At 44.6% G+C, this 12,416-nt stretch overlaps 1 protein-coding gene across 1 annotated transcript in view; it reads left to right on the top strand.

Moving 5' to 3' along the window:
- LOC117883072 (synaptotagmin-like protein 4) overlaps positions 1-12,416 on the top strand; it is a 65,940-nt gene that overhangs the window by 38,691 nt on the left and 14,833 nt on the right. Inside the window, exons 8-15 of the mRNA XM_034782034.1 lie at positions 558-656; positions 2,546-2,637; positions 3,464-3,565; positions 5,468-5,637; positions 7,738-7,840; positions 9,864-10,025; positions 10,849-10,927; positions 11,962-12,061. Of these exons, the coding sequence (XP_034637925.1) occupies positions 558-656; positions 2,546-2,637; positions 3,464-3,565; positions 5,468-5,637; positions 7,738-7,840; positions 9,864-10,025; positions 10,849-10,927; positions 11,962-12,061 (907 nt within the window). The remainder of the gene's footprint in view (positions 1-557; positions 657-2,545; positions 2,638-3,463; positions 3,566-5,467; positions 5,638-7,737; positions 7,841-9,863; positions 10,026-10,848; positions 10,928-11,961; positions 12,062-12,416) is intronic.

The raw sequence follows: 12,416 nt of genomic DNA, 5'->3' as shown, positions 1-12,416 counted from the left end.
AGTACCAAGTTAGGATCTAGTTAAAAACATTTTCTTTAAACTTCACCTACCCTTATTTTCAAGTCTTGCTGCCATGTTATAGCTTATTCGCTATTTCTCCTAACATAGAAATACTGAATTGCAATTTCAGTGAATAGAAGTGTTCGATGTAGGTACCAGGCAATTTTTCAAAGATCTATTTAAATTTCTTTGTCTACATGTTATCACAGGAATGATCCTGCCAGGTGTTGTGTGGGAAGCTTTGTGCCTGTGATGGTCTATTTTGGTGACTAGATTAATCCTTTAATCGTTTGCCTTTTCCATGATGGAAATACATTTTTGTTTTGTTTTGGGGGAGATTTTTCAAAGGCCCAAATGGCTGTTAGATGCCTGCCTCCTACTGAGAATTAGGTGCCTAAACTGCCATGTGTGCTTTTGAATCTCCTCCTTTATTTAATCCAGTTGGCATGTTAATTAAATAATTAGGACACTAACAGTGAGACCCACACGCCCCGGATCTATTGTTTCTTTTTATTCATTTGCTTATTTTGGTGCTTTGGTTTTTAATTTTATTCCAGAAGACGACGGGGATCAATCCCCTGTTGCCATGGCTCTGGCACGAGCGAATAGCGTTAATCTAGCCAAGAGCATGGTGAACATTTACACAACCAGTGAGAGTGAGTACTGTCTGTCTTTTCTCTTTGTTTTACATTTTTCATAAGCTCATACTTTATGGCCTGGATCTTGCAGCCTTTGGGTTCTTGTACGGGGACTAAGCAAAGAATGTTTCGTCGTCAAATTAGAAAGCTGATTCACACCCAGCAAACCTCTAACCAAGTTGATGTTCGTCTTTGGCTTGTCATACATTTTTCTAGGTGAAACCTTGGGAGCTTCAGTGAGTTGGTGAAAAGGCTGTGCATTGGCAGTACAATCAGTGGCATCATGGAGGGGGCGGGGGGGAGAACTATGGCAGAATACAGATCTGCTGGCTGCAGTCCCTGTGTTGGGAGAGGCTGCAAGAGGTGATGCTGCAGCAGGTCCCTACACACTGCACAGCTCCGTTATTTGGCCTTTGGACAGGGGACCAGGATTTCTGCCTCTATTTTAAGATTGCTATGAAGTTTTGTTCAGAGCCATCATCCCTGAAGGTAGCAAAACCAACTCTGTAGTGTTGTTTTGATGTAATTTGTTTGCAAAATAATAAACCTGGAGGGAGGGTTGGAATCAGCAGCTTATTGTGTTCCAGTTTAGAGGTGAAAATGACTTGTAGGTTTCTGTAGTGCTGAGAGTGCGCTTCGGCACTTTGATCATGGTAGCTTAGTAGGATGTATTGGCCTTCATGACTGATATGTTTTGTGTGTGTATAATCTTAAAATCAAGCCCATTGTTTTAGAAAGGGGTTAGTCATTGGAAAGAAGTTAAACAAGGATCAAATAGGTTTTATTTAACTTGGCTGTTTAAATACCTAACCCTCTTTTTAACATGGCACATTTTTAAAACTCTATTTTTGTTAATACAACAGGCTCTTTTTTCCCTCCCCACTCTCGTTTGTTTAATTTTGGAGTTATGGCAACATCTCAGGGGGAAGAGCCAATGTTCTGGAAAACCAGCTAATCCGTGCCAATGCAGTTACTGATTTTTTTTTTTTTTAATATATATAATACTGTGCAAACCATGTGTTTGAAGACTGACCAAGTTCTGCTCCTAGTTACACCGGTGTAAAGCAGGAGGAACTGAATAAATTCAGTGGAGTTTCCCTGATTTACACTGGTGTGACTGGGAGCAGAACTTGTCGTTGGACGTTAGTGACCAACAGCAATCTTCTTAACAATAATTAAGGAGTGAGATGTCTTTTCCCCCATATCTCATGCAGCCTCAAGATCAAATTAGATGATATTAATAATGAATTTGATAACTTATGATCTGATTCAAGGCCCACTGAAATCTATGGGATTCTTCCCATGAACTTCAGTGGGCTTTGGATCAGGTACCTACATAACTACAAAGAGAAAGTTGGATTCAAAATAAGCATCTGCCTGTCTTTATCAGAGGTATTGGAAGGAGAGCATATACAACTCCTAAATTGTAGGCACAAACACTTAGTGAATTTTTTTTTTGCAAACAGTGAATACTGCATGCAATACACTGAGATGAAAATATCAGTAATTTTGTTTGTGTTTACATTCGATCCTAAATTAACAAGGAGATAAACTGTTGTTCAGACTGAAGACCGTGAGTGACACAATTCTTTAGGTTAATATTTAAATTAAATTAGCCACTAGAAGGAGTTTACATACTCCGACAAATATAATGAAAACTCATTGAAAATAGTTCAGAAAAGTTAGCTAAAAAGTATTTCAGGGATACAATTCAACTTATAGGGCTAAATTCAGATGTGAAGTAAGTGGGTAGAACTCCAGTGACTTTCAACATTTCCCTAGGTCATCCCAAGTCCTATGTACAGTACATGCCACAGTTAATGGAAACTTGGGTCTGTCTTCATTATGTTTTCCTGCCTCAGCCTATAGGACAACTTGTTGCCTTTTTTCCCCCTTTGTGCCTACAGCGTACAATAAGCCACAAATGATAACTCATCAACTTCTTGAGCCCGAACGAACCAAAGAGCTGAGCAGATCCACCCCTCTCCTTCTATCTGAGGTAGGGATGTGCATGTAGCCGAAACTCCACCAACTTTAACATGAATCACATCCACTGAGAACCTTCATCTCAGTAAAATACATGGTTGCAAATGCTCTTTTTAAGTGTTGATTAAACCATAAACTCTGGAGATGTACCTGTGTATGGCCACTTGGAGCACTTGCAGGGCCAGCCTTACGCGTGGGCGACCGTCCAGGGCACTGTAGTCAGTGGGGCACTGTGGTCAGTGGGGCACTGTGGTCAAGGAGCAGGGCAGGCCTGGGGCGCAAGGCCGCAGAAGGGAGCTTGGGGCAATGGGGTGGGGAAAGCAGTAAGTGCCGGGTGTGGAGCCTGTGGAGGCAGTGAGGACTGGGGGTGAGGGGGGTAGGGTGGGGAGGCATTGAGGACTGGTGGGGAGGCAGTGGGGCCCTGGGGTGCCAAAATACAAGTTTGTTCAGGGTGCCAATTTCCGTAAAGCCGACCCTGAATAATCGTAAACTATTCCTTAGGTTTGGGAAGCTAAATCAAAAATCCTTTTTAACAGAAATAGTCCTGAAGGATACCCAGGACTTCTCTCCTTGGTCGTTCTCCCCCAAGCCGTAACATTGTGGTGATCTCTTCAGCAAGGGAGATTGCATGCGGCTCCATTGGTCATCAATTAATGATGATCTTTCAGTCAGTCCGAGGGAATATCCCTGAGGAGACTCCCTGCATTACATTCCTTTTAAACATTCTTCTAACCTGCATCTGTCTCTAATGGGAGTCTGCTGAGAGATTGGTTTTTGTGCGTCGTGCTTCAGAGTGCTTGTACCACAGTGTTTAAAGATGCTTGTTACTTTCTGCACAGACGGAATCGGACACTGCTTCAGAAATCAGCTTCCAGTTTAACAGACACAAAAAGACTCCTAGCCTTGGCAGCCACTCCTCTGACATGGCATCAGTCTCTTCGGTAGGTACTTAATGGGCTCATCGTGCTAAAAAGAGGTTTGCGGTAGGATGCAGTGACGCTGCATTTAATTCTGGTGCTATGGCACCTGGAGTCTCCCATTATTTCTGGGCATTCTGTTGCTGTGAGGAGGAGGATTACTGTAATGATTGTATTTTCTTTTTATTATTTGTTATAGCTTGTGTGTAGAGATCCCATCCAAGATCAAGGTCCCATTGTGCTAGGTGTTATGCAACCAAGAATAAGAAAAAAATCTCTGCTCCAAGCTATTTACAGTCTAAATAGAGAAAACTAACCTTGTGGTGAGAAAGGATGGCTTATTACCCTGGTTTTATGGCTGGAGAACTGAGGTACAGATTAAGTGACTTGCTCACGGACACACAGGACATATGTGACTGAGCTGGGAACTAAACTCAGATTTCCTGAGTCCCAGTCCAGTGCCCCAACAGCAAGACCATCTTTCCGTTGCCAACAAATTGGAGGGAGTTCAGAGAAGCACAACAAAAATGGGACTAAGGGAATTGATCTGAGGGAAGATTACATGATCTAAATATGTTTAGCTAGGTGAAAAGAGGAGTATGGGGAAGGTATGTTGGGTGGGATTTTTAAAAACTGCCCTAGTGAGTTCAGGAGCTTTCAACAGGTCTTGTGTGTCTAACTCACTAAGGTGCTTTAGAAAATCCAACTCTAAATTCTCTGCTGGGGTAAGCCAGTGCAGCACCTTATTAGGGCAGTGAATTTGGCTCCCAGAACTGAGAGGAAATATTTAGGGGATTCCTGAGGGATAATGGAATGAAGTCAAGAAGGGAGAAAGGGGAGGATGAATAGCAGGGAAAACTCCCTATAAATGGGAGTGAAATATTGCCCAGGGGATGTTGTGAAGGTTAATGACTTGCTTTGTATCCTGCAATGCATCAACATATGCCTTCAATGAATCGAAGTAATTGGTGTACTGGAACTTTCCCTTTGCTTGTGCGTTGTTTCTGCCTAATCACCTGCTCCTATTGAAGGCAATGGGATGGGCTTTTTTTTTTTTTTAAATGGAGGCCCAAAGCCAGTGAGCAATTGCACAGCTGTGTTTGAGTTCAGAAGACTGTAGGTGTCGAGCGATCCATTTCTCTGTGCAGATGCACAATTTGTATGTCCTGGCAACCAGGCACACAAAGGAATGTATCTCACGGAACATCAGCTCCTCCGGGCAGGGGTTTGTCTGCTTCTCTTTTTTTTTTTTTTTTTTTTTGTACAGCACCATGCCCATTGAGGGTTGCTCAAAAAATATAGTAACAATGGGGCTAATCCTGAGGTTCTTGCTCAGTTTTTCATCGGTCCTTACTCAGGTAGGGCATTCCCTGGCATCAGTGGGAATCAACCTGTATAAAAACTGCATAACAATTGAGTAAGGCACTCTGGGATTTGGCCCAATAATTGTAGATTTATGTGTAACGAGTTCTGGTAGTCTCAACTTTTTTCTGTTCTGAAAAATCCAGTGGTGATACTGGGTTAGAATAACAGACAGCTGTACTGATGTGTGCTGGGGTAAAATGGCTCATTCAGTCTACTGTGGCCAGGCAACCCAACTACCCAATTCTCAGAGCGCTTTGAGATCTCGGGATGAGAAAAATTCTGTGTGTCATTTGGTGAATTCAGACATCCAGTATTTCTATAGCACAGCCCTGAAAGAGTATTCCCACCTGTGCCTGGCCTGCACTCCAGAGGGATTGATCCCACAGCCCTTCCTCACATGAATCGGGCCAGTGTTATGTTGGTACCCATGAGCCAGCTAAGATCAAGTGCAGAGTTTTTTGCAGAGTGTTTTGCTGTGAATGTACTTTAATTGTTGCCTTTTCCCAGCATAATGAGGCTGCCTGCCTTATTAGCACTAACCTCGCTCTTCTGCCCGGACAGGTAAGCGGTAGCGTTCTCAGCGTCTACAGTGGTGATTTTGGGAGTGTGGATGCACAAGGGACTGTTCAGTTTGCTCTGGATTATGATGAGAAAAACCGAGAATTCCAGATTTATGTTTCCCAGTGCAAGGACCTGGCTGTGGTGGATGAGAAGAAAGGCAGATCTGACCCGTGAGTGAGGCTTATTTGTTTTGGTTTTATTTAGAAATTGCCTGATTGCTTGCCCTAGGGGATTCTTGCTTTACCTGTTCAATACATTTCTAAACAGAAAACATTAGTTTCCTCCCTCCCTCCTCCAGATTTCTCTCGTTGGCTTGGCAGTACTGCTTTACTATCATCCAGGCCTGCACTCACTGGAATCAATAAGGGGTTTGCCACTGACTTAAATTTAAATGGGATTTTGAAACTTCAAGCCCTGGTTGTGACAGGGGCTAAGCACCTGAAATCCTATTGAAGACAATAGGGGATATGGGTGCCAATGTTCCCTCCAATTTTTTTACATCCATGTTCGGAATGAATTTTATTATGTGCACCAATATGGCGGTGGTGGGGGGTGGGGCTGAGGGGTTCGGCATGTGGGAGGGGGCTCAGGGCTGGGGAAGAGGATTGAGGTGCAGTGTAGGTGAGGGCTCTGGCTGGGAGTGCGGGTTCTGGGGTGGGGCCAGGGAATGAGGGGTTTGGGGTGCAGACTGCCCCAGGACTGCGGCGGGGAAAGAGGACTTCCTCCCCCCACCCCCAGCCCTCTCTGCAGCAGCTCTGAGGCTGGGACTGGGGGCGAGGCGCCTCTCCCCATCTGCTTGATAGCCTTCTGTGCAGCTACAGAACTTAGATGGGTGCATGATACTGCTTATGTGCAGACACTAGTTTGTTTTGATTCCTAGAGACCTTTGGCATGTAGTGGCAAAACCACCATCACAACATTTGTGGATGTCCGTGATTCTCCATCATGTGAAGCTGAAAAGGATAACCTCCCTTTTAGCTTTGTAGGAGCTTCAGTGGAATGTCTTCTAGATTCTACAGCATAGAAACCCACAATACAATTGGGGGTGAAGGGGAAATTTTAAGAAAACACTTTTGGTGTGATGCACAAGTAATACTCTGCTGTAGCAAATTTTGAACCTAGAAATGTGTACATTCCTTCCGGTGTACAGGTGCCCCATACACTAAAAGGAAATCTATCTATCTGCATATGTGGCCCCATCGCAGTAGTATCTGAATGACTTGCAAACATTAATAAATTCTCCTGTGAGGCAGGGGAGAATTATAATCTCCATTTCACTGTTGGGGAGCTGGAGCACAGAGATGGAATGACTTCACCAGGAGTTTGAAGCGGAGCTGGGAATTGAACCCAGGTCTGTTAATCCAGTACCCTATCCATGTGATCATCCTCTGTCGCCCAAGCCATAATACACAAATTTCCCGCACATCTATGTGCCATAATCCTGACCTGGCGGTGATCACTTCTGGGAGTGAAAGGGTAGTTCCTTTCTCAGGCAAATTCAACACTGTATTGGCATGGCAAGCTAGACAGGCATTTCCAAAGCACAAAGCGTTCAGAAGACCTCCCATCCCTCACCTTGGGCCTGCTGCAGATCAATACAGATAATAGAGCATTTGTCCAGGATGGAATTTCACAGTATGTTTGGGGTATGTTCTCCTGTGTCCATTTTGTGCCTTATCAATCCTTGGCCTCTTGGTGGAGAATACCTAAAAAAGAGCACTTCGGTCCTAATTGTAATGGTGGTGGTTCTGATGTGGATGCTTCTCCACTAGCAATTGGATGGTTTGAGACGGTGGTAGCTTCTGATTACCACCAACACAGTTTGGACTCAAACATGACCGGCTCAGTCCCCTTGAGACATCCCATCTCTCCTCCTCCTCCTCTTATTTCACCCTTGCACAATGTCACTGCCATCTTGCATGTACAGATATCTTATGGTATGACAGCTGATCCACTACCCCATTTACTGTTACAGAAAATGGTCTCTAGTGCTTTCTAAATCATTACCAGTTTTACATACTGGCTGGGGAGCCACTTGCTTCTGGTTTCATTAGAGTTCATCCATCTCCACTGAACAGTTTAGAACTTCACGCAGAAGCCAAGTGAATATTCTAACAGGTTTCTTAGTTTTGTTTCCAGATTGTCAACTCCAGGTCTCTTGTTAGCATAAATTCCATGTAACAGTTCAGAAATCTCCCATGTTTGTTGGTGCATGGCAGTGTGGAATGTTACTCAGCTGGAGTTTTTTTGTTTTTTTCCCCCCTCCTCAGGTATGTCAAAACTTACCTGCTCCCAGACAAAGCTAGAATGGGCAAGAGAAAAACCTCAGTGAAGAAGAGAACAGTGAATCCCATTTACAACGAAGTGTTAAGAGTAAGAACATTTTTTTGACAAGAGCTTTATTGTAGCACACCTGGAACTCGCTACCAACACCCGGGTCTGATCCTTAGAAGTGCTGAGCACTTGCAAGCCCCTGTTGACTTCACTCAGAATTGTGGGTACTCCTAACTGCTTTGGATCTGGCCCTCAAGCTTGGTGTCCCCTGCGATGTCACCCAGCCCTGCTCTAAGCAGGCTAACTCCATGGCTGAGAAGATAGCCCAGCCACCATGCTCACTCATGCTTTGACCTCTAGGGTGAGGCTGCTAGCAAGGATACTATATTGGGTTTTGTGATGTGGTTAGATAACTAGAAGGAACTGGGTTTATACAGCTCACAAAAGCAACATGGGATACAACTAACTCTGTGTGTGCATTCTAGTGAATGTTAAGTGTCGCATCCCCTTTTATGAGGTGGGTAATCATTGACTGAGGAAATTAAGACTGGTTAAGTGACTTGACCAAGACCACAGAGTGAGACCTGTCAAAACTGTGGTGAGCACTCAAGTCATTAGCTGTCAGGCTTGTGTGACCACTAGCCCAGGCTATCAAACAGCCTCTCCGCATCTCACCCAATCACTTCCCTGCTATTGCAGTAGCCTCAGGCACTGGTGCATCTCGGTCCTTCCTATTCTCTGCCTGTGGCACATAATAGACTAGTGTCCTGTGGACTATCACATTTTGGTCTCATTTCAGTTGTTGGGTTTTGTGCTGGGTGGTGCTGTTGGCCTCTGATATGCAGGAAAGCAGACTAGATGATCTGTTGGTTCCCTTCTGCTCTTAACACTGGACCCTGCTCATGTGTAGGTCCTGGCTTGGAGGGAGTTTGTGCTAGTGACCCTAGTGCCATCAGTAATGTCCGGGGGTGCCACTGTTCCCACTGCATAAATAGGTCTGGGGTCCTCCAAAATATGAAGGGACTTATGCGTGAGGGTTTTACAGACCCCAAAGCCTGGGGAGGAGCTGGGTGGGGAAGGAGAAGGGGGGGCTTGTGGATAACCACAGATCTTTTGGAAAAATCGGTGGCCGGTATCCAGCCCTGTTGTTTGGGTTATGCTTTCAAGGCTCTTTGCAAGAACAAGAGGCTACAAACTTACTTGAAACAAATGCAAAAAAACTGGAGATTAGCTAAAACCTTTCTTAATCTCCGAAATCAGAGATTTGAGATGTTGCCAACCCTCATGACTTTATCATGAGTCTTATGGTAGTTTGGTGGGTTTCTTAAAGCCACAGTTGCTGGAGGCCTGTGATAATATGAGAATCTCCGCTTTCTTTTAAAGGCAAAAAACTCTAGCGTTCCTGGTTGCAAAGGAAAATTTGAAAATGTAAATCCTAAAGGTTGTAAAAGCAGCGGGCCAATAAAAAGACCCCCAAATGTATTCATTCTCTCTCTCTCTCTCCAAATCGCATGGCTTTTAAAGCTAATCTTATGTTTCTTGGGAGGGTTGACTCATGACTTTTGAGGGTTTAGGGTTGGCAATACTGGGGATTGGAAGAGGGAGTTTTAATGAGTTCCGAGAGCCCCTATGACCAGCTGGGCCTGAGCTGTTTATTTCCTCTACCCTGCACTGGCTCCCATTCCTAACCTAGGACTATGCAGCATTCACCACTGTGATCTTACTGATGAGAGCGCGACGGATTCATTAAAATTAAAAAATCCTTTTTAATAATTCTTATAAAGGTATTGGGGTATCCTTATAAAAACTGAAGTCATTGTTTCCCTGCTCCCAGAAAAAGGCATTAGCAATATCTGACTAGAGTATGAAGCAGCACAAAGCTAGGCTGACACGAGATTTATAATTTTCCAAAGAAGGGGGGCCCACTCCTTCGAAATAAGCACCGAGCTGGTGTCTTTGGGTTTGTTTTCTATAGGCTCTTTCTTTTTGGGGGCTGAACTGAGACAGGTTACTACTTTGTGTTTGCAATGATGAAAAATTAGGTCCGTCTTAAAATTCTATTTAACGTTCAGGCAAAAGCAAAATACTTTGAACAGTCCAACCCTCTTTTTCTCCTCTCTAGTATAAAATAGAGAAAATGGTGTTGCTGATCCAAAAATTAAATCTTTCCGTGTGGCACAATGACCCACTGGGACGTAACAGCTTCTTGGGAGAGATAGAAATAGACCTAGCCAGCTGGGATTGGAGCAACAAGAAACTCAACTGGTACATGCTGAAGCCACGGGTAAGTATGTCTCAGCTGGTATCCTACTACATTTGTTAATGATGCTTGAGAGTTTCTGATCTTTAACATATCGAGTTCAGAATATTTTATCGAAATCTTAAGTAACTGCTTGACAGAATGGCACAGCGCCAATGAAAGGACACCGCTCTCCACCTTTGGGGCGGGAGTGGGGCATCAGTTGCAAAGTTACTGTAACTGCCCAATGCAAACCTGGGATCTGTTAGTGCCTCATCTGATCTCTAACTGCTGCAGTAGAACGAGAGCAGAGAGGCAAAACCCAAACCACAGGGCAATTTCTACGTCAAAGGCAACAGTTTACATTGCACCTGGAAATTAATCCAGTCCAGGCAAAGCAAAAAGTGTCATTCTAATTCTGTTTTCTTCACATGCTGCACGGAGGAGAAGGTTATTAGAACATCTCGATGCTACAACCTCTTTCCTTCTATAACTAGGCATTGCAACACACCCTGGCAGTCCGATATTGGGTGTCAAGTGACGATTGACTTGTTGGTGCCTCCATGTTGAGATCCCTTTCAAGAGGCCTGATTTTCAGAAAGTAATGAGCACCTGCCCTCTGAAAAACCAAGCCTCTTTAATGTGTCTCAAGCTGGACTCATAAAATCACAAACCAGCGTGGGGCCTTTGGGTTCTGACAGACAAAGTGAGGAAGCAAAACCTCAGAGTGAAGAACCCTCCCCCGAGAACAGACTGCCCCAGCCCCTAGGACTGTCTGTGGGAACATCCCTACTGATCTTAAATGCTGCCGTGTATCTTGCGCTAATACAAGCGCATGGTTCGCCTATCCTGGATCTTTCTTTTTCAGAGCCTTTCTGCTATTAATGGTGTGGATCATCGAGGAGTGATGAATCTGGCTATTAAGTATGTCCCACCAGGAAGCTTAGGTAAAATATATTTTATACATTAAGAAAAAATATTGCCTTTGCTTAGAGGGCATGCAGCTTGCAGCCCAGTCTATTTGAGGCCTCATTAAAGGATAATCTCATTAGAGCAAGAGATGGTCTTTGTGATTTGCATGAATGAAGACCCGCAGGTGCTTTGTACTTCAGTCTGCAGGTTGTGTATGGTTTGTGCTTTAATCAACTCTTTGCTGTTCATTGCTCAGCTCTGGGTTAGACAGGAGCTTGGTCTCCCTCATCAGTGCACTCTGCCCACCGTTTTAAGATAGCAGTGCTGGCAAGTTCTGAATGGAGCCCTGTTTAGACTTCCTCCACCATGGGGGCCGGTAGCTGCAACGTGGGGTGTTATGGAGGGAAAGGGGATGGAAATCCTTCTGTGTTAGTCTTGGGTGGAGATGAACTCCCAGGACAGGGGCACTTGCAGACTGAAAAGTTGGGCAGTGGCTCTGTAGCAAAAAGAAACATTCATTAACCAGGGGACTACAGTCTGCTTGGACCTCTGATAGGGTCCAAAGGAAATCTTTCTCTGAAAGGGGAAGAGAGGGTGTGGTAGGCACTAGGACGACAGCAGATTTAGGATGAAATGACAGAAAAGAGGATAGCAAAAGAGTACATGGGTATGTTCTATCTCCCCTCAATAATGCAGCTCAGGCATTTTCTCTCTTCCATGGTGCAGTCCCTGCCAGTGCCTCTGAGCACTTACTGTCTCCACCTCCCAAGCTGCTACACAGCCAGACTGGCCTGATAAAATGGTTCTTCTGGGGGTATAGCACCTTCTGTTGGCCCGTGAGAGGAAGTGCTGTGTCTAGTGTCTCTTAGTAGGAGCATTTCACTGGGACAAACAAGCTGATAAGCAGCTGCACACCAGCTGGTATCTAGCTGCTCTGTGTTGTGGGAAGTAGGGGGCAGAGTTGGGCCCTGGGTCCACCCCTTCACAGTTTAGTGAAGGAAACTGCTCCTCTGCTTGCTGACTACTATTAGGACTTGATTGAAAACCGTTCTATTTTCTGAAATGGCAGGTCCAAAGAATCCTTCATCTGGGGAAGTTCATATCTGGGTCAAAGACAGCAAGGACCTCCCACAGTTGCGCCCTTCCGGAGTTGACTCCTTTGTGAAATGGTAATTGTATGAGCTTTTTCCCATGTACATAAGTGGGGAAGACCTTGGTTTAGATGCAGGGCTCATATACACACCTTCCTGGAGACCTATTTTTGGGGGCGTGTTTCCTCTAATGGTCATATCTAGCAGTGCATCAGTTCTTTGCACTATAAATAGCCGCACGCTATCTCCGGTGCAGTGCTCTGTTCTCTATGATCATCTGGAGTGAATTGCCTTTTGTTGTTCACCATAGGGCAAATCCAGAAGTCCTTACTCTGGGAAAATTCCCACTGAAATCAATGGGAGTTTGGCCTACATGAGGATTGAGTAAAAATGGAGGGAGGGCCTCAGGGTCTGACAAGATCTAGTCTATGGG

The sequence above is a fragment of the Trachemys scripta genome, chromosome 9 (assembly GCF_013100865.1).
Source record: "Trachemys scripta elegans isolate TJP31775 chromosome 9, CAS_Tse_1.0, whole genome shotgun sequence".
Lineage (NCBI taxonomy): Eukaryota > Metazoa > Chordata > Testudines > Emydidae > Trachemys > Trachemys scripta.
This window is presented reverse-complemented; position numbering and strand designations above follow the sequence as displayed.